Source organism: Rhineura floridana, chromosome 4, assembly GCF_030035675.1.
Source record: "Rhineura floridana isolate rRhiFlo1 chromosome 4, rRhiFlo1.hap2, whole genome shotgun sequence".
Classification (NCBI taxonomy): Eukaryota; Metazoa; Chordata; class Lepidosauria; order Squamata; family Rhineuridae; genus Rhineura; species Rhineura floridana.
Window position 1 is genome coordinate 131233957 of NC_084483.1, and position 22200 is coordinate 131256156.

The following is a 22200-nucleotide window of genomic DNA, read 5'->3' on the forward strand; positions in this document are numbered from 1 at the left end:
ATGGGGATGGTAGATTGTCACTGTCATCTCACGGCGCCCGAGTTCCAAAGGGACATTGAAGGTGTGTTGAAAGATGCAAAAAATCTAATGTTTTGGCTCTGGTGGTAGTTGCTGAACACTCAGGAGATTTTGAAAAAATTATTCAACTTTCAGAAAGGTACCCAGGATTTGTCTTTTCATGTCTGGGAATCCATCCAGTTCAAAGCATTCCAATGGGACATGAGCGCAGCATTGCTTGAAAGGATCTGGATGAAGCATTGCCACTCATAGAACTCTATAAGGACCATTTGTTGGCAATTGGAGAAGTTGGTCTGGATTTCACTCCCAGATTTGCCAGCAATGAGGAGCAGAAAGAAGGGCAAAGACAAGTCTTGATCAAACAGATTCAGCTGGCCAAACAACTTGATTTGCCTGTAAATGTTCACTCCCGCTCAGCTGGAAGGCCAACCATTAACCTCTTAAAGGAACAAGGTGCTGAAAGGGTGCTGTTCCATGCATTTGATGGCAAACCATCAGTGGGAATGGAAGGGGTTAATGCTGGGTATTTTTTCTCCATCCCTCCATCTGTTGTAAGGAGTGAACAGAAGCAGAAACTTGTGAAACAGCTGCCTCTAGAAAACATTTGCTTAGAAACTGACTCTCCTGCGCTAGGTCCTGAGAAACAGGTAAGAGACTGTGATACTTATCAAGATCAGCAATGTATACATGTATATACAAGTATTTAAAGTAACACTTGCTCAATAATTTGCTTTTAATAATGTTATTTTTTATTTCATTTTGAGAATTGTTATTTAATTTTGAGAATTGTATCATTTTATTGATGTATTATGTTCTATTGATGTATTGTTATGTTTGTGTTTTTTGTAAGCCGCCTTGAGGGTCTTTTGGCCATAAGGCAGAGTATAAATTTAATAAATAAATAAATAAAGTAATGACAACAGAAGATTTATGTAACTTTAAAGTTGACAATGAGGACATTGAACTTGTCAAGGATCATCAATACCTTGGCACAGTCATTAACCAAAATGGAGACAATAGTCAAGAAATCAGAAGAAGGTAAGACTGGGGAAGGCAGCTATGAGAGAACTAGAAAAGGTCCTCAAATGCAAAGATGTATCACTGAACACCAAAGTCAGGATCTCAGACCATGGTATTCCCAATCTCTATGTATGGATGTGAAAGTTGGACAGTGAAAAAAGCGGATAAGAGAAAAATAAACTCATTTGAAGTGTGGTGTTGGAGGAGAGCTTTGTGCATACCATGGACTGCAAAAAAGACAAATAATTGGGTGTCAGAACAAATTAAACCAGAACTGTCACTAGAAGCTAAAATGATGAAACTGAGGTTATCATACTTTGGACACATCATGAGAAGACATGATTCACTAGAAAAGACAATAATGCTGGGGAAAACAGCAGGGAGTAGAAAAAGAGGAAGGCCAAACAAGAGATGGATCGATTCCATAAAGAAAGCCACAGACCTGAACTTACAAAATCTGAACAGAGCAGTTACGACAGATGCTCTTGGAGGTCACTGATTCATAGGGTCGCCATAAGTCGTAATCGACTTGAAGGCACATAACAACAACAACAACAAAGACTTGCTCAAGAGGAAATGTGTTACTATAGGAACAACTGGCTGCATCCTGGGGCCAGGAGGTAGTCTGTGTGCCAGTGAGTCTAATATAGAGCTGGGAAGCTGGAAAACAGAGAGAGCCTTAACTGCTCTATGTGCTCAATCTCAAGCCATGGTATCCCCAGAAACTTAATGGGGAAGCAAGATCTGTTAGAGTGTTAATGCTGTGAGCCCCTTCCATCTTATGCTCAGGTTGTATGTATAAATAAAACAATATATCACAAAGACACCATAGTCTCCAGTCCCCTTCATTCCAAAGAAACTGAACCCTGGGTAAGCACAGAAACCACTGGGAGTCTCTCACAACTTAGAGATTGGGGTATGTGCAACAATAGCCCCAGAATCTTGGTATTCATCAACAGATCACTCCCCCTTTCTACTGCTCTCAAATACCAGACATCCTCACTTGGACGTCACAAACACTATAGTGCAGGGTTTCCCCCAAGTGAGCTTCAGTCATTTAGGTGGTCTGCAGCCTGTCTGTAAAAATACAATTAAAAATCATATAGCATCTAGCACAGTGCATTACAATTGCTGAAACAGACAAAAAAAATTATGTGGCCTGCCAAGACTCTGCGATTTTCAAGTGGACCCTGGAGAAAAAGTTTGGGATGTGTTCCTCTTGTGTTTTAGATGCTCTTATATAGACAGCAGATATATAGAAGGCAGATTGCACCATACTGTCTAGCATAGTGGTTCCCAAACTCTCCCTGGACCTCATGAAAATTGCTGAGGGTCTTGGAGGACCACTTAATGATCTTTCTGCCTGTTGTAGTAATTGTAATGCTCTGTACTTGACGCTGTGTGGTTTTTAATTGTATTTTATTGCTTTTATTTCTTACGTTGTATTTTGTTGTGTTACAATCTGAATTTCATAGAATAAAATAGTGTCAAATAAAAGCATCAATAAAAATAAAATTAAAATCAATATGAATACTGTATTGCTGACATGCTGCAGATCACATGAATGAAGCTTGTAGTAGAACACAGTTTGGGAACACCTGCTCTAGCAGAATTTATCTCTAGATGTAAGCCTTACTGAGAGCTTATCCACATGGAAGCATTTCTTCATAGCAAATACCATTGTAATAGCTTTTACCATTGTAATAGATTTGCAAGATCCACACTTCATGCCCAATGGTAGCTTAAATCTGTTGTTTTCCATTCACAGAGGTAGGTGTTCCTCTGGGAAGGATTAGTGTTGCTGTTTCCGTGTGGCCTCGCCCTCTAATTTTACATTTTTACTCCCTCCAGTTTCTCAGTTACTGGGCATGTGCAAATATTTTTGACCTGCGCAGTATTTCTACTCCCTCCTGCCCCCACCGCTTCCTGAAGTTTGGTGGTTGAAAAGAAGTGGAGTTATCTGCCTCCCTTTCTCTGCTGCCCCTTGCTTTTTCTGAGTTATTTTCCCGCTGGAAAAACAAATATACTGATATTTTAAAGAAAATATCAATATTTTGAGAAAATATCAATACTTTCTTGAAATATCAATACCAATATCACAGTGCAAATAAAAATATGCCCATCATTGGGGCATACGAAATCCAGCGCTCATTTGGAACAAAGAGAGCAGCCAGCTAACCGCAGACAGTGCCAAGCATATTACAAACAGGTTAAATCTCTCTAAAACGGGTTACATAAAACAACCCAGAAATAAAATAGCAAAGCAAAAACCTATTCGCTAGTACCATGCAGGTCTCCAAGACAAAATAGTTGTTACCAATGCTGGAGATAAATCATACTAGAAAATCAGTTCAACTCGGTATTTTTAAAAAATGCCTTTTTAGTCTGCGTTTAAAGGTTTATTTGTGGTAACAGGTGTTCTTTTAAATGGATGTCTAAGCCTATTTTAGCTGAAACACCGGATTAAATAAATTTTCTCAAGCTTGTGAATGTAGTTGCAGAATAACGAGCACTTATGTGTTCCAAAATGTTTAAATAAAATGTTATGTATTTTTAAAAGTTCCGCGCAGCCATTGGCTGAGTCCACACTTCGGACAGAGCGCAGGTTCTGTTTCTTTGGTGTCCCGTTGCCATGGAGACACAAAAAGAAAGCAACTTCGCTTGACTAGTCCGCCATACCTGCCACCCATCAATTGCCCCGCCTCTTTTTTCCCCACCTCGGCCTTGGCGGAACAAATCTATCAACAGAAAAGACCAGGAATTTCTAGCTCGAATCTCGCGATGCTACAGATTACTCTCGCTGTCGCGGGCTTGAAGAACTGCGTTTGGCTCTCCCTCTGTCAGAGGTTCTGGCGGCCTCTTCGATGGTGACTGGAGCGGAGTAGTTTGGCGCTAGGGTGAGCGCGGGCTTCGAGGGGGCGGCGGTCAGTGGCAGGACGTTTCAGGGGCCTTGCACGGTGCAGGGAAACTGGGAGTGGGGTGCTCCGTTTCTCAGCTGGCACTCCACAGGACCGCATGCGAGTTCAGAGGCAGCCGCTCCAGAGAGCTCTATGGGGTAAATATTTTTCCTTTCTCTCGTACCCCTCCCCCTGCCTTTGTGGCAGTGCTTAAAAGGCTGGGGAAGACATATCCCCCCCTCCCGGCTCTTAGCTGCAAAACAACAATGGGAGAAGCAGATTGCAAATGAAGGACTCAAAGCCTTCCCCGTAAAAGTGTGTTCCATATTCTCTCCGCCTCTTTAGGTATTCTACCCACAATTCCTTCTCCCTCCGTCCTTCTCTCTCTCTCTCTCTCTCTCTCTCTCTCACACACACACACACACACACTCACACTCACTCACTCACTCACACACACGCACCCCTCCTCCACCACCGCCCCTTTCCCCAAATTCCGTCTTTAAAAGTTCAAACAGATTTGTGTTAAAAGAGTTCCACAGGTGGGTCTAAATATCAATGAAAATTTCTCTGTCTGGACTAGATGCAACTCCCTCAAGTAAAAGAGGTTGCTGGTAGGTTGGTTCTGTCCAGACACATAACTACACTGTCTGGAAAGATCTGCCCTGGCTGTCAAGCTGGTACTAAATCCAATTTAAGGTGCTAACACTGCCCTATAAAGTCCAGTAGTGGCAGGTGGATTGGGGCAGAGCTACCCTACTGACACCGTCACTGATGCTTATTTGACAGGGCAGGGTATGATCGAGGTGCAGGATTGGTCCCACTGATGCAGCCCCTCCCTCACCTCCTTCCAGATAAGCAGCAGCCAGCTCCTACCCACCGCATGTCGCTACTGAAAAGCCTTAACAACTTGAGGTCTAAATATCTGAAGGAGCACCCCCTTCCACATCAGTCTGGCCAGGTGTAAAAAAAGTGTGGGCCCCAGGTTATGGAATGGCCTCACCATCAAGGTGTGTCTTGTATCATCATTATGTTTTTTGATGATTGGGGAAGATGCACCTATTTATCCAAGCCTTTGGCTGAGTGGATGTCTTCCCTCCTGCGAGGTTGCTGTTCTGTGCTGTTGTTTTGATAACTTTGTTATTGGTTAGTTTTGTAGTTTTATTGTATGTTTTTAAGATAATTTCTACTTGTGTTAATTGTGGTTTTTTATTTATAATTTTTATGCAATATCAAGCAACACTTCTATGGAACAAAAAAAGAGACACTCAAATAGACCATGCATACACACACATACACACACAGACATAAGCAGTATAGTAGAGAAAGGGGGAAATCAGGGGTTATTGCTCTAGTCTCCATAATCAGCAGATCACCTTAGATAGTGAAGCTCAGGCATGTTGCTCAATTCCACTTCATGAAAATAAATCTGTGCATGCAGACCAAATGTCAGAACTTCTTGCCCTGCTGCTGCCTGTGAAAAGATGCCTGCTTGTACACTGCCACTGTTAACAGATCCTTTGTCCACTGCATAATAGAGGGTGAAAGATCCTCTTTCCAATATTGCACAGTTTGCAACTGTTGCAACTTTGCCACCTCTGGCACCTGCAGGATCTAGTTTCATTGCCCCTCAGTGAGGTCCCATAGTACCAGAATGTAGTTCAGCATTACATTAATATCTGCAAATGTCAAATATTTCTCTAGAACTAGATTAATGTGTGTGAAGGCCTCTAAACCAGAATGAGGTTAACACTAGGCAGGAATATGTACTAAAGATGCTAGAAATGTTTGTTGTGATATTTTTGTAAACTGCCCTGAGACCATCTGGTGAAGGACAGATATACGTACAACAAATCAATAAATTTTGGCCTGTGCCATCTTTCCCAATTTCTGTGCTTTTCTAACAGTGAGTGTTTTGTTTTTGCTAGTCAGAATTTAATGTGGTTCAGCCTTTATGTGCTACCAGCCTATCCACAACATAGATGCAGATCTGATTCTTGTGTTGTATTCTTTGAACTCAGGGTAAATTGTTGCTCTAAGTTACTGCAGAGGCTGGAGCATCTTTGTGGCCTGTTCCCATGAAAACATGGTAGTTTTCCTGCACAAACCTGTGCATGTTAATTCAGAAGTAAGGCTGCAGTCCACCCCCCCTCCCATGTGGGGGATGGAGGTGGCAGCCAGCCCCAAACAATAACTCCTCTGGAGCAGAGCATTGGATCCTGAGCCAGGCCCGCCACCATCACATGATAGTATCAGGTCTGGTCACACACACACACACCGGTCTTCCAAGAGTGGCAGAGCTGTGCATGCAATGGCAGTCTGCTGCAGCCCACTCGGCTGGCTGGCTGGAGTTAAGATTGTTCTGCAAGTCTCACTGGGTTGTATCCAGTGCTCCGCAAGTGGAGTTCCCCTCCTACACTGGGAGTTCCCTGTGTCTTCAATGGTCCCCCAGTCTTCTGGAGCAGATGTTGAGGCTGTGGTGGTGGAGCTGGAGAGGAGGGGGAAGTTCCATTGTGCAAGTGGAAGTCTACTGCACAAGCACAATGGCAGTATTAGATATTCACTAATAGGCAAAAAACCTTGCGGTTTAAGAATGTACCTGTAGCCCACAGATATTTCTATCCAATTTTAAAAAGCAGGGACATTGGGCAGGGGAGCAGGAGACCTGACCTCCTCTCTGAGATATTGGACTGCCCTACAAATTGGTCAGAATGCAAACACAATTTGGGTTGGGCTTTCACAGTCCAATCCACTTCCTGTGTAGCTTGCAAGAATTTGCTAACGTGTCTCTGAGCCTATGGTGAGTGGTGGCAACACCTGCCATCTCCAAAGATAGAGAATTATATTTGTGTATGTTTGTTGTTCTTCTTACTTTGCTTCATTCATGTGTTACTGTTTCTACAGAGAATCTAAACTAGAAAATTTTATTTCCCTCATTATTCATCCTAGAAATCTGTGTCAAATTTATTTTATTAATTTCAAAGCCTTTTTATTGGTCAATGTCATATGATGGTGAAGACAGCCTTTTGTGTTTCAAATTGGAGGTTATGTTTTATTTCTATTTTGGGTGCATTAACAGTTGAATCTGAAACTGCAGTTTGATGTAAAATCAGACTAATTACAATATGTTGCTACTTCAGCAATGACTCTTAGCTGTGGGAAAAAAGAGGTGGCATGTTTTCAGCCTGCTATGTTTAAACCACTTCATTTAAGGCAAGGTGGGCACGGTCAATTAAAAACATAGAGCACACCTAGCATTTTGCTAGAATATATTTCATCTCCCACTGTTTTATCTTGTGCAAATTGAGACACTCCTGAGGTCCACCGGAGACTATTCTGCAGAAGTCAGTGCCATTATTCCACAATTATGTTTGGAGTTTTTTTAGTGCAAATTTTGCTCTACGTCACATATTCACAGAAATAGAAACAAAAGAAAATGATTTCTTATAGGAAACTTCACTAAAATTGCAAAGGAAATCAGACATATTCAAAGTGACCATCTGAACTATATCAACTGTCTTAATAATGTTGCTTCCTCCCTGCTAAAACATGATCAGCACAGTACATGTCTTCTTTCCATTCTTTGGGCTGATTGCAGGTGTTGCCACCACTCACCATATGCTCAGAGGCACATGTTACCAAATTCTTGCAAGCTACATAGGAAGTGGACTTGTGGACATTCAAAGAAGCAGAATGTTGGAAGATTCAGGACAGACAAAAGGATGTACTTCTTTACTCAGCGCATAGTTAAACTATGGCATTTGCTCTACCAAGACACAGTAATGGCCACCAGCTTGGATGGCTTTAAAAGAAGATTAGACAAATTCATGGAGGACAGGGCTATCAGTGGCTACTAGCCATGATGGCTGTGCTCTGCCACCCTAGTCAGAGGCAGTATGTTTCTGAAAACCAGTTGCCGGAAGCCTCAGGAGGGGAGAGTGTTCTTGCACTCAGGACCCGCTTGCGGGCTTCCCCCAGGCACCTGGTTGGCCACTGTGAGAACAGGATGCTGGACTAGATGGGCCACTGGCCTGATCCAGCAGGCTCTTCTTATGTTCTTAAGTGGATTGGACTGCGAAAGACCAACCCAAATTGTGTTTGCGTTCTGACAAATTTGTAGGGCAGTCCAATATCTCAGAGAGGAGGTCAGGTCTCCTGCTTCCCTGGTGCATTCACTATAGCTGCCCAATTTCCCTGCTTTTTAGAGTTGGATAGAAATATCTGTGGGCTACAGGTACATTCTTAAACCGCAAGGTTTTTTGCCTATTAGTGAATTTCCCTGTTTTAATCCAGGAGGTAAGAAACGGGATCCTGTGCAAGTTTGCTGAGAATGGATTGATCATTTGCATGCTTATTGAGTTCAGTGGGATTTACTCCCCTGCAATCATGCTTAGGATAGGTGAAACTGACCACAGGGGATGAGGGGAGGAAACACAGAGGGGAGGACTGGGATGGGAGCAGGCAGGACGGGGAGGGGAGAAGGACAGGTTTGATCATTTGCATGTTTATTGAATTCAGTGTGATTTACTCCTGTACAATCATGCTTAGGATAGGTAAAACTGACTGGGGGGGGAGTGAGGGAGAGCTGGAGTGGGCAGGGGAGGAGGAAGAAGGAAGAGGGGAGGGGAAGGAGGGGAAAAAGCAGGTCTGATCATTTGCAGGCTTATTGAGTTTAATAGGATTTACTCCTATGCAATCATGGTTAGGATAGGAAAAACTGACCGAGGGGGGAGGACAGGTTTGATCATTTGCAGTCTTATAGAGTTCAATGGTATTTACTTCCGTGCAATCATGCTTAAGATAGGTAAAACTGACCATGGGGAAGGGGAAGGAGGGGATTGGAAGGGGTTGGGGAGGGAGGGGCAAAGGAATGGGGAGGGAAGAGGCAAGAAGGAGGGAGGAGAAGGGTGGGTGGGTTTGATTGTTTGCATAATTTTTGAGTTCAGTGGGATTTATTTCTGTGCAGTCATGTTTGAAAATGGAAATGGACTGCCTTCACGTCAATCCTGACTTATGTTGACCCTATGAAAAGGGTTTTCATGGTAAACGGTATTCAGAGATGGTTTTAGCATTGCCTTCCTCTGAGCTGAGAGGCAGTGACTGGCCCAAGGTCGCCCAGTGAGCTTCATGGCTGTGGAAGGATTTGACCCCTGGTTTCCCAGGTTGTAGTCCATCACTGATCTGGGGGAGGGGCAGGGAGGGGGAGGAGATTGGGTGGGTGGGTACTGGGCAGAAGGGAAGCCCCTTTCCTTTATTTATTTATTATTTGATTTATATACCTCCCTTCCTCCCAGCAGTAGCCCAGGGCGGCAAACAGAAACGATGAAAACACTTTAAAACATCATAAAAAGACCTTAAAATACATTAAAACAAAACAATGTTAAAAACATTTTTTAAAAAGCTTTAAAAACATTTTAAAAAAAGGTTAAAAACATTATTAAAGAAAACATATTAAAAGCAATTCTAACACAGACGCAGACTGGGATTGGTCTCAATTTAAAAGGCTTGTTAAAAGAGGAAAAGTCTTCAAAAGGCGCCAAAAAGATAGCAGAGTGCAAAAGGAAAACATTGTGAACGGTATCATTGCTTTTCAGCGTTTCCCCCACCTTTTTATTCTACAGCAGGAACATGTAGCCTCCCACCCAGATTTAAACCAAAGCTGTCCCTGGCCACATCCACACCAGGCCTTTATTTTACTTTGGACAGTCATGGCTTCTCTCAAAGAATCCTGGGAAGTGTGGTTAGTGAAGGGTGCTGAGAGTTGCTAAGAACATAAGAACATAAGAAGAGCCTGCTGGATCAGGCCAGTGGCCCATCTAGTCCAGCATCCTGTTCTCACAGTGGCCAACCAGGTGCCTGGGGGAAGCCCGCAAGCAGGACCCGAGTGCAAGAACACTCTCCCCTCCTGAGGCTTCCGGCAACTGGTTTTCAGAAGCATGCTGCCTCTGACTAGGGTGGCACAGCACAGCCATCATGGCTAGTAGCCATTGATAGCCCTGTCCTCCATGAATTTCTCTAATCTTCTTTTAAAGCCATCCAAGCTGGTGGCCATTACTGCATCTTGTGGGAGCAAATTCCATAGTTTAACTATGCGCTGAGTAAAGAAGTACTTCCTTTTGTCTGTCCTGAATCTTCCAACATTCAGCTTCTTTGAATGTCCACGAGTTCTAGTATTATGAGAGAGGGAGAAGAACTTTTCTCTATCCACTTTCTCAATGCTATGCATAATTTTATACACTTCTATCATGTCTCCTCTGACCCGCCTTTTCTCTAAACTAAAAAGCCCCAAATGCTGCAACCTTTCCTCGTAAGGGAGTCGCTCCATCCCCTTGATCATTCTGGTTGCCCTCTTCTGAACCTTTTCCAACTCTAGAATATCCTTTTTGAGATGAGGCGACCAGAACTGTACACAGTATTCCAAATGCGGCCGCACCATAGATTTATACAACGGCATTATGATATCAGCTGTTTTATTTTCAATACCTTTCCTAATTATTGCTAGCATGGAATTTGCCTTTTTCACAGCTGCCGCACACTGGGTCGACATTTTCATCGTGCTGTCCACTACAACCCCGAGGTCTCTCTCCTGGTCGGTCACCGCCACTTCAGACCCCATGAGCGTATATGTGAAATTCAGATTTTTTGCTCCAATATGCATAATTTTACACTTGTTTATGTTGAATTGCATTTGCCATTTTTCCGCCCATTCACTCAGTTTGGAGAGGTCTTTTTGGAGCTCTTTGCAATCCCTTTTTGTTTTAACAACCCTGAACAATTTAGTGTCGTCAGCAAACTTGGCCACTTCACTGCTCACTCCTAATTCTAGGTCATTAATGAACAAATTGAAAAGTACAGGTCCCAATACCGATCCTTGAGGGACTCCACTTTCTACAGCCCTCCATTGGGAGAACTGTCCGTTTATTCCTACTCTCTGCTTTCTGCTTCTTAACCAATTCCTTATCCACAAGAGGACCTCTCCTCTTATTCCATGACTGCTAAGCTTCCTCAGAAGCCTTTGGTGAGGTACCTTGTCAAACGCTTTTTGAAAGTCTAAGTACACTATGTCCACTGGATCACCTCTATCTATATGCTTGTTGACACTCTCAAAGAATTCTAATAGGTTACTGAGACAGGACTTTCCCTTGCAGAAGCCATGCTGGCTCTGCTTCAGCAAGGCTTGTTCTTCTATGTGCTTAGTTAATCTAGCTTTAATAATACTTTCTAGGAGACGCCTTGTTCCCCTCACAGACCTTCAATCAGAGTGGCTGACTGTTAAACCAGTCTGGCCACTGGAGCTCTCTCAGTGAAACGGGAGTCACCTCTCAGCACCCTTCACAAACTACATTTCCCAGGATTCTCTGAGGGAAGCCATGACTGTCTCAAGTGAAATCAAAGTCTGGTGTGGGTGTGGCCCCGATTAGCCAAGCCCAGCAGCTGTGAGGCTTTTAGAACACTGACAGTTGGTTCTTACTGAGCATGACCATGTTATAGGCTTCTAGCCAAACTTTCTTAAATTAATTAAAAATCTGGCAGGCATTTTTTAAACTTTTAAACTGCAGAAGATGAAGGTCAGAGTATGGGGCAAGGTCAGTATTAGGATTACAGGTACTCTGTGAACATGGCTGATTTTTAATGAATTTCAACAGATTATGAGAACTCTTGAGAAAAAAGTCCAAAAGGGCTCAGAGGTTTTTTCTCTCTTTAGACTTTGAACTCTCGATTCTCTCTGTCTGTTTTGTGTATCGCCATGAAAATTGAGCGGGTTGTTAAGTGTTTCTGAGTTCATGACTATAAGTTTTGTAAGGTTTTGTTTTGAAATGAGCTTATGGGAAGCATCAGAATGGCATGAGGGTATTTTCAATTTAACATTGCGGAATGTGAAAAAGCTGCATTGGTTATAGTATACAGCCACTCTTGTGGCTGTATAATAATCCACTGTGTTCACTGCCAGGTAAATATGCACAGGAGTGCAAGTCTGAGGAAATGGTGTATGGACAAGGGTTATGGACATGCCCCTTCTATGATGAGCTTCCACCGGGCCTTGAAGACCTGGCTCTTCAGGCAGGCTTTTGGGGTGGGTTAGGTTTTTACTGTTATGGTTTTACATTTTAACATTTTAATGTATTGTTTTTTATCTTGTACGTCGCCCAAAGTGGCTGGACAACCAGCCAGATGGGCGACTAATAAATTTAATAAATAAAAATAAATAAATAAGGCTTCATATATGTGGAAGTATATGTTCATGGGGGGAAATGCAATTTGGTAATTTAAAAAAAGTTATCTATGTAGGATCTGTTTCTTTTCACATTACACAAAGAAGTAGGTCCATATGTTGCTATTGGAAATAATTCCTAACTGATTGTGTATTGCAACTTTTTGTAGGAGTGCACTTACATTTTGTATGCACGTCCTTAATGCTAAAGTGTTGCTGTTTTCATTTTTTACAAAAGCTGTAATTAACAAAAGCTCACAGACCACAATTTAGGATCAAACTATAGGATACATATCTCCTGCATTGTGTAGTTTGGTTCTTCATGCCATTTGGATTGGCTTGTTAACTTTGCTGAATATCTCCTATATGTTTCCATATTGGTGTAGCTTTGCAAACTGTTGTGAGTGTAGTAACAATTGCTAAGAGTGCAACTTAGTGTAGCTACTTAAATGAGAGCAACTTTCTATAAATTTTCAAAGCCCCTCTTGGAGAAATAGATTGTTATTTGACAGCACAATATTTTTCTGTATCTAACACAGGTGTTATGGCAGCTTACTGCAAGAGGGTCCTACTACTACTACTTGCTTTTCAAGGACTCCTAAGAGCAAGTGCTTATGAGGAAGAAGCTGTACCTGACGAATGGATTCTGCTTCGTATGTTTCATGGTCACATTGGTGGTGGAAACTACAGCTACCTAAGGCTAACTCATGAAGGGAAGATAGTGCTTCAGATGCAGAGTTTAAAAGGTGATGCAGACTTGTATGTTTCTGATGCGACCCTTCACCCCAGTTTTGACGATTATGAACTGCAGTCTGTAACTTGCGGCCAAGATGTGGTTTATGTGCCAGCACAATTCCGCCGCCCAGTGGGAATAGGGATTTATGGCCATCCTTATCACCTGGAAAGTAAATTTGAAATGAAAATATACCATGACCCAACAGTTGTACAATCTCCATTTGGTGGCGGCTCCTACAATCCAGAGGATATGGATTTGAACCAGAAGCAGTTCCCTGCAACAGAAGATGAGTCTCAGGATGAAGAATCAGTCTTCTGGACTATTCTAATTGGAATACTAAAATTAATACTTGAAATTCTCTTTTAGATTTAAAGCTTAGATGTCTTCAAGTGTGAACAATGTAGACAATTGAATGAATGCTATTCTGTGAACATTAGTACTAACTGGTACTTTCTTTGCCAGGGAGGGGGAAATAAAGCCATAACTAATTTTGTATTATAAACTTTTCCAAGAGGTACACTGTAAAGGGCACAGTATTTGTACAGTTTTCCCTTAACTGATCAGGGTCAAATATAAGTGATTATTACAGCTCACTGTGATTTTGAAAAAAAAACTGTTTTTTATACAAAATTTAAAAATAGTAGAAAGACAAATTTCCATGCAGTGTTTCAACACATTTCAATTATAAATACCATGAAACTCTTCCATATAAAAGAGCAAGTACCATTTTTAAATACCAGCAGCATTTGGAATATGAAAGCCATTTAAATAAGGCTGCTTTCATACAATGTCCTAAAATGGAAACTATGGGTTGTACTCCTTTTCTTGCAGTTAGAATGGAGCAGCTTTGTATATCTTGGCCTGACCAAAGTAAGCTCTACATCTTTTGCTGTAAACGTTAATTGCGTCATAAGAGATTTGTACCACTTGAGAGAATTGTTTCTTGGAAAGTGTTGGGAGTTGCTGTTAAGTAAAGAAGTACTGTCAGAAAATAGTAATTGCCAACCACTGATCCAATCCTTTTCTTTGAGCAGGACAGAGAGCACAAGTGATTGCTATGCAATAAATATGTATGTGATGCAGTGACTGCTGTGTAGCAGCACTGTATCTATGAGACAAATGATACATTTACAGAATTGACACAATCACATTTCTTCTGCGTGGGATTGTCAAGCAAAGCTACTGGAATAGAATATATCCAATAATCTTCCCCATCCTACTAAAATTAAAAACTTTATTTGGTGAAAAAATGTTTTTAGTGGTATTTTTCCTTATACAGAGTGGTGGGTAAAATAGCACCAAGTTTAGCACTTGCTTTGTGCATGTTTATGTAAGAGTGTACATATTGATTTTAGCCTTCTTTGCTGTTCTTCCCTCTTCGCCCTCTACCTCTGGGTATTGGAGGTTGTCTTTCACAGCAGTCACAAATCCAGCGGCCTACAAAATCAGAGGTGTCAGTTAACAGAAGATCAAACATCTACTAGTGTAAAAAGGCTGCTGCAAGTGCTTTTGGAGTGCCGAGTAGAAAGGACACAAATGTAAATAACATTTCAATTCTATGACCACTTTCGTGGGACTAAGTCCCACTGAATAATGTGGGACTTGCTTTTTAAGCGAGCCTATTTTGGATTGGGCTGTTTTTCAATTTATGCATCTTAAATGTCAGGAACATTATTTGAGGGGTTTTCCTCCTTCGTCACAGGAGCGTGAACATATACACAAAATGATGGGAAGAAATCTCCCTTCTCAATTCTTCATATAATATACTGAAAGCTATTCAAGGGGAGCTATAGCACTCTGCCATGTAGTATGTACTATGCCTCTTCAGTTTATTACTAAAGAGAAATGGTAGTACTTCACTTCATTCCCCAAAGGACCCAATATTCACACTCTAGCCCTGAGAATGATTCCCATTGAGACTGAAGCAGTATGCTACTGTTCATTGCCTTAGGTAAGCCTGAGAGTAAGGGCAGCTGTACATTGCCTGATTGCATGTTTTCAGGACCCACCATATTCCTGTGGCTGTAATTTGTTTCTACTGTTTTTAATATTGAATTTTAAACTGTTGTAACCCACCCTTGGACCTGCTGGTGAAAGGCAGGTTATTATATTTTTATTTATTACATTTATACCCCGCCTTTCTTTCATCATAGAACCCAAGGCAGCATATATGTGGTTCCCAGATGTTCTGTCTAGGCACTGACTAGACCAAGACCTGCTTATCTTGAGCAAGGTGGTGGCCTCCTCTGCCTTCAGACCGTAGCCTGGGGGCAGGGTATTATTATTACTATTATTTTATACTTCTAGGTATATGTATGCAGGGACTCATTCAATGTATTGCAGAAAAAATAGTAAATAAGGCCCATTGGGATTGGGTTCACTGTACTGCCCTTTTCTAATGAAAAAACTGTCGTGTAATTACATGCCCGAATGAGTGTAGCAGTAACTGTTTAATGAAGAGCCACCTACATTTTTTACCAGCTTCAAATGACTTGTTTTGTTCACTAGATTTTTCTTACCTTCAAAAAGCTTACAATGGTTCACATGGGTTTTAAATAGTCACACTGCTACAAACTGTTTGCAAGATCTTATTTTTCCTCTAACTTGCACAGCGAATCCTATCAAGATTTGGTATGAAAATAATCTTATTTCTTCCAGTGATTTTATAATCATACTGCTAAATCCTAAATTCTAAACACCTTTTATGAACAAGAATTAAGAGAGTAAATGAAGTGTGTAAGAAAACAGCTGCACCCAAGATTTCACTAAAATAGATAAAAGTGACACACAAAATTTTCAGGTGTGAACTTCTTTGTGGAAGGAGTGAAGCAAGATTATGCTTCATTAATCTTGGTTCAATCTCTGAACAAGAGTAGCATATATAATTACCTGAAGGAATAGCACCAAGCCCCACACAAAACGTATGATAGCCACGGTCACAAACATCACAGAACATCATTTCTTCCTCATGATGAGGTTGCCCACATATAATGCATGTTTTACACTCCATACATTGCCAAGGGTAGGTCTTAATTATTGCAACAAGCTCTGCAGACATATCCAGACAGGATGGGTGGCCTAGATCAAAACCAGTATCATTACTAGAATGGTCAAAAGAAGCATAATTAGAATAATTAAAATGTTGTATTTACAGAACATTGCGTTCATTTCAGCATGTCAGATATGCTACAGTGGCTTTTTAAAAAACTGCAAAAGCATTAGTTTGATTCTGCATTTCAGGATGTAGCTTTTTCCCTATTGGGTCATCACTTTAAAAATTTAGAGATATATTTAAAGCAATTATATTACTTACCACTGTTTTCACACTGGGAGCAGTGTATAAGTGCTTCAGCCTTCCCTTTCTTGTTGGACTCCTTACCCTTCAGACAAATTCCACATATAGCATTTGGAATGGCCTTTGGCTGGAAGGGTAGAAGAGGGCTATAAATTCATTCCAGAAGAACTGATAACAGGTTTTTGTTTTTTGTTTTAAAAAAAGTACTTCCATATTTCAACTTTTATAAACTAATGAACCTTTTGGGCGATGTGGATCAAAGGGAATGATTAAAAATTGACAAACGTTGATTAAACTGGGAACAGAAATGAACAGACTACTTAAAGTATATGCAAAACAAAGTACATGTATAATTTACAAAACATATTCCAGCCAAAGAAAACATTTGTAATTAAACTCACTATCATTTAAAAATCACAATCAAATTGCACAATGAATCTGAATTTGATTCAGATTTCATGGAAAATGTAGACTCTTTCTAATACTCTTATACTTTGTCTATAGCCTGCACATCATGCATAAAAATTAGTGATAGTTATACGTATCTTCAAATATAACTCATTTAAATTATAAACGTACAAAAAAGATGCTAAGTAACATATGCATTTTGCATATATTTATTTCTACAGAGAAATTTGGCAGAATGTTCTGAACTGAATTAAGTAGCAGTTTATAGAGTTGTGTGTTGCATTACACTATAGCCTTGCAAAGATTCACTGGCAGCAATGTTATTAAAACCAGTGAGATTATTCACAATGTAGAATATTCCATGATGGTATAAAGGTGCTGTCTTATATCAGCTCAAACAAATGACCCATCCAGCCTAGTATTGTCAGTCCTGAAAGGCAGATCTTGAATCTCTGCCAAGCCATGGGTAGAAATGTTTCCCAGCACTGCTGAGTATTTGCTGATTGAAGCTTACTAGTTTATTTCAGATACTTCAGGTGAAACTAGTGCTTTATGTTGGAGAAAGGAAGCAAGCTGCAACTGGGCACTTAGCTGTAGGGTTGGGAATCAAAATCTGTCCCCCCATTGCTGCCAATTCCAATATCTGAAATGGAGAACATATAATGCCAACTGAATCCCACAGACTGCAGCTGGTTTGTGTTGTCCCAACAACTGAGCCTGCATCTCCAATCTGCATAATACTTCCCCTTTTATTATTCTTTGACCTAGTGTGACAAAGAGGTGGAACTCTGGTTCATATTACACTTGAACAGATTGATAACAATTTTATCCCTTATGCAAGTCAGGGATAGTCTGCATATTTATTTTTGTTCTTGCTTCTTATGTACAAGGGCATAAAAAAGGACCTCCAACAGACCTGGATGTGTTCCTCCATAAAATGAAATAAAAAGAAACACCTTCTGCTGGCCTTGAGATACTGATCTGTACCTTGAGCTCCGTCTCATTTTATGACAGCATCATAGGAGCCTCTAAGTGTGTGGCTGCTTATTTGGTACCAGAATGGGTTTCACATTACAGGGTAGAGAGCCAGTGTGGTGTAGTGGTTAAGGTGTTGGACTACAACCTGGGAGGCCAGGGGTCGAATCCCCACACAGCCATGAAGCTCACTGGGTGACCTTGGGCCAGTCACTGCATCTCAGCCTCAGAGGGAGGCAATGGTAAACCCCCTCTGAATACCGCTTACCATGAAAACCCTATTGATAGGGTCGCCCATAAGTCGGAATCGACTTGAAGGCGGTCCATTTCCATTTTTCATTCACTGTAATACCTAGAGGTTTTCACTTGGCAGAAGACCATTGTTTATCAAAACAAGCACCAAAACATCTGAACATATCTTCAGTTTTGAAAGTATGAGAAGTGTGAGCAGGCAGAACAGGCTAATGAGGAGAGAGGAGCAGGTTTAAACAAATAAATGTGGAATGGTCTCATGCTGGCTTTCCAAACACCCAGACAATGAAATGTTAACAGTTACCCTTGCCAAATACACATCCCTGTCAATAATGTTTCTGTTATGCTGAGAGAAGCCACATAGATTTAAATTGTTCTGGTTGCTATTAAATAATCAAAAGTACTGGTTTATAAAACCTCACTTATCAAATGGAAAAAAACCCTTTTTAATAATTGTAATGAGTAAAACAAAAGTAAAAAACCAGCCATTAACACCAATTTATATATTATTAACCTGACATTTCCTAATAATTTCAAAGAACTAAAATGTTGAGCAAAAAAAGTTCCCAGAATTTTATATAAATGCATTAAATTAGGGCTTCAGGGCACTTTAATTTGCCTGGCCTCCAGAGTTTTGCTTAAATACCCACAAGGCATTTATAAACAGCTCTTTTTCAAAAGATGACAGAAGCATTCATAAATAATTTTTTGCTTATTTATTTTTTTAAAAAGCATAGTCCACCTGTTTTATACATAAATATAATTGAATGATAAAAGGAGACTAACATTCACAAATGTCTCTACAAAATAATAAATACCACGGAAGAGAAAACATACATATAAAAAATTTCTATCAGCTATTCTACTCCTACTTGTATACCTTTTTAATACCCTGCTGCTCCCAACAAAAGGATTAACCCTCATTCCTGCAGTGTTCTCCCTCTTGTATTGCTACATTCTACTAGTAAGGTGTGTGTTTTAAGTAATATCAATATAAAACAAAACAGCAAGTGCACTTCTCTATTTCTCTTACCATATGTATATCCTACTGATGTAGTATACAGTAGCAAACTCTCTCTCAAATCACCCAAAGCAAAACAACCTTTGAGTCACTATATCTCTGCTATGGTATGTGCAGTTAATACTCTTGTTTCTTAAATGTGAAACACTGGTGAAGGTGCATATATTAATAATGCTTTCCCCCTTTTCCTAGTTCTACAAAACTAGGAGTGAAATAGTCACAGCATACTAATTTAAAAAAGAACCTCCAAAAGACTTGGATGTGCTCCCTCATAAAATGAAATGAAAAGGAAAGCTTGTTCACATTTCAAATGAATTCAAGTGAAAATAGAAAAATAAAAATGGCTTTGCAGGAACATTGGGAAACAATGACATACTGCTATCCTAGTCATCTTCAACTTCTCAAAAGAGGGTGAAGAACAAGATTTCCTGTCCTGCTACTTTGAAAATTGGTTTTAAGACAAAGGCTGCAATCCAGTAGACTGATTAAATACCACTGAAGACACTGCCCAGTTTATATGTAACATTCCTGGGCCAGCAAACGATGGGATTGTATCTGACCAGGTCATACCCAGAATAGACCCACTGAAATCAATTTATGTCAATGAGTCTACTCTTAAGTATGCCTTAGCCAGATACAACTCCATAGTTTGTTGAAGCAAGAACACGTTTAAGCTTCAGTGGAGACTTCCTAGTTTGTTAAACCATAGTTTCCTGGTGTGGCAGAGGAGGGAAGGGGAAGATGGAGTGCTCAAGCTTGTTGCTTGTTCCCACTCCAAAACCATGGTTTCTTGGACCAGGAATGTTACATTTGAACCCGACCAACCAAATTTAAGCAGCTAAACTGTAGCTAACCTCCAAATAGCTAAGAAACATACCATGTTTCTGGAAATAATGTTGCTAGAAAATAAGGTCTTCCTATTTTCATAGCAAAAAGTATGAATCAGAAAATTCTGGGATGGGGAAAAAGGGCAAGTCAGTTTCTTGCTGCATGTTCAGCTTACATATGTGCAAATCTCCCTTACTATGAAAAGGAATACTGCATGTGCAATTATAACTGTCAGTCCTTCATCAGTAACAGCAAATATTAATGGTTACATATGAACAGTATATGGGGAACCATTTCCCCATGAGGAGAGAAAAATGTTTCAAATGCTTAATAATAGTAAAAGTTGCCTGTTTAAAAACAGGTTACTATAAGTAACCCACTATAATACTTGCTTTCCATGGCATAACAGTATGCTTGCATATTGTATTGTAAATCATATACTTGAATTTTAGTTTTAGACTAGTATAGGATGATATATGGGTAGTGAATATTGCATAATAAAATCATAAATATTTTTTCTGGGGACAACAGTTAAAGTCCCATTTACAGGCTTATTTAGGTACATGATGTATCAATACCTGTTATGTCTTAATTCTATAAAACCTATCATGTGTTTAAAAACATTTTGGCCTGACAAAAAGTAAGGTGTTCCGAAGTGAAAATGATGGTGAAATGAGAATAGCCATAAATGGGGGTGTTGGCATCTTATATTCTCAAAGTAGCTTGTGCTATCTGCTTGTGGCCCAAAGCACTAGGAAAGACTCAGGACCAGCCCTGTTGAAATGAATGGCAGCTGCACAAGAGCACAACAAACATTCACAACAGGGGATCTTGCATAGACTTTCCTGCAATTCATCCACAGATACTAAAATATGGTTTTGAACCAGTGGCCAGCAATCGCTTGGATTCATTTTTAAATCCAATTACTGAAAGGAAAAAAGGTAGGGTTGTATTCAACTAAGCCCTACTCAGAGTAGACCCACTGAAATTAATGAACTGAGTTAACCATGCCTATTTACTTCAGTGTGTCTACTCTAAGTAGGACTAGATTTAATACTACCCATAGTTCTATCTTTAGCAGACAAAAGCCTCACCAAACAGTTCTTTATGCTATGATGCCTCACAATGACAGACTAGCCAAACATTTGCTAAATCTTATGGACTTTGTTCACATAATATCTATAGTTTAAAAATGCTACTAATCCTTGTCAAGCCTCATCTTTGGAATTCATAAATTACATATATTACTGGCATGAGTTTAAGTTTGAATAAAGTAAACATTTCACAATGCAAATACATAAAAATAGACGTGTTTTGCAAGTTTAAATCTCTTATTTGTATCACGTAAAAATTATTCCTGAAAGGAAATATAGCTGACATTTAGCATTTCTGTAATATAGTCTGAAAGCATTTATCCAGTTAAAACAGTATACCTGGAAGTCTTTCCCAATGAAAGCTTCACAATCAAACTGGAAGGGGACTAGACTGAAGTATTTTTAAAAAGCATTTAAATACAAATGATGCAGTTTCGTAACAGTTTGCAGAACTTTAAAATTACTTGTGATACAGAACTTCTCGGGCTAGATATCGTTCAATCCCCATTTTGGCAACTCAGTATTACTGTCCTTAACTTTCTTTCTGTAACCTTTCCTATACACATGCCTTACGTTGTTCTGACTGTAGTATAGAGCAAATCTTCTACTGGTTTCAACAGAAACCAAATAGCTTATTGCTTCTTATTTTTCTTAACACTAAACATGAAATCCCACTGAAATACAGAAGCATGTTTAATCCTAAATTGAAATTCATCATTAATATTGATGATTGCAAAACTGGATGTAATAATCACCATTTAAAACAACAAGTTTAAGACAAATTCTTGGGCCTGTTCAGATAGTAACTTCTTTCCCACTCAATTCTCTGTGCAACAAAATCAGGAGCAATCTCAGGATCACATCCTCTCTGCCCCTTTATCGTGCTCACAAACAATGTAAACCCCACAAGGAGATCCCATTTTTAGTCCAAGATCTCCCCTACCCTGTGATACAGAGCCACTTTCTAAACTGCAGGGTTTCAGATCTATATTATGGGATCTTCAGGTTCAGGCATTCTTCACACAATTAGAGGAAGTGGTTGGAAGAACCACACAAGTTCTCCTGATCGGCTCCTGATCCTAACTGCACATAAAGTGAGGGTGACAAAGTATTGTCTAAACACGTTCTTAGGCTAACTGAATATTTTCTCCAAAAAAACAACACTGCAGTGCTGCTCTGATCAAATTTAGATTTCCAACATCCTACATATTAGGGAAGTTTAGTTAAGGTTACTATTACTGACTCGCATTCAAAACAGTTAACATGTTTTTTACCTGGAAAGAGTTAAGAAAATAATGTGCAACGTTACTGCAACATTTTACAGTCCAGTCCACAGATGAGCAAGCTATTTAAAACTAAATCCCAATGTTATATTTGGTATGTAGCCGTCTACCTTCTGATGACAGTAAAAGAACAAAACACCCTCAACTCGGCAACACGAGGCGGG

At 40.1% G+C, this 22200-nt stretch overlaps 2 protein-coding genes and 1 pseudogene across 5 annotated transcripts in view; 2 read left to right on the forward strand and 1 right to left on the reverse strand.

Annotated features, from left to right (window-relative positions):
* On the forward strand, positions 1–725 carry LOC133384190 (putative deoxyribonuclease TATDN3; annotated as a pseudogene).
* C4H6orf120 (chromosome 4 C6orf120 homolog) lies at positions 578–14130 on the forward strand. 3 transcript variants are annotated; one of them, XM_061624431.1, is made up of 2 exons: positions 578–665; positions 12684–14130. In XM_061624431.1, the coding sequence occupies exon 2, from the start codon at positions 12689–12691 to the stop codon at positions 13244–13246; it is 558 nt and encodes a 185-aa protein (XP_061480415.1). In that variant the 5' UTR covers positions 578–665; positions 12684–12688; the 3' UTR covers positions 13247–14130. The 3 variants fall into 3 exon arrangements, with proteins under 3 accessions (XP_061480415.1, XP_061480413.1, XP_061480414.1); XM_061624429.1 differs by lacking the exon at positions 578–665 and adding an exon at positions 3749–4093; XM_061624430.1 differs by lacking the exon at positions 578–665 and adding an exon at positions 3749–3935.
* The window catches only part of PHF10 (PHD finger protein 10), a 19457-nt gene continuing 11357 nt past the window's right edge, over positions 14101–22200 (reverse strand). For both annotated transcript variants that reach the window (XM_061624426.1, XM_061624427.1), the window contains exons 10-12: positions 16194–16302; positions 15770–15958; positions 14101–14317 (exon numbers count right to left, since the gene is read on the reverse strand). In XM_061624426.1, coding sequence (XP_061480410.1) covers positions 14232–14317; positions 15770–15958; positions 16194–16302 — 384 coding nt within the window. In that variant the 3' untranslated portion in view covers positions 14101–14231. The remainder of the gene's footprint in view (positions 14318–15769; positions 15959–16193; positions 16303–22200) is intronic.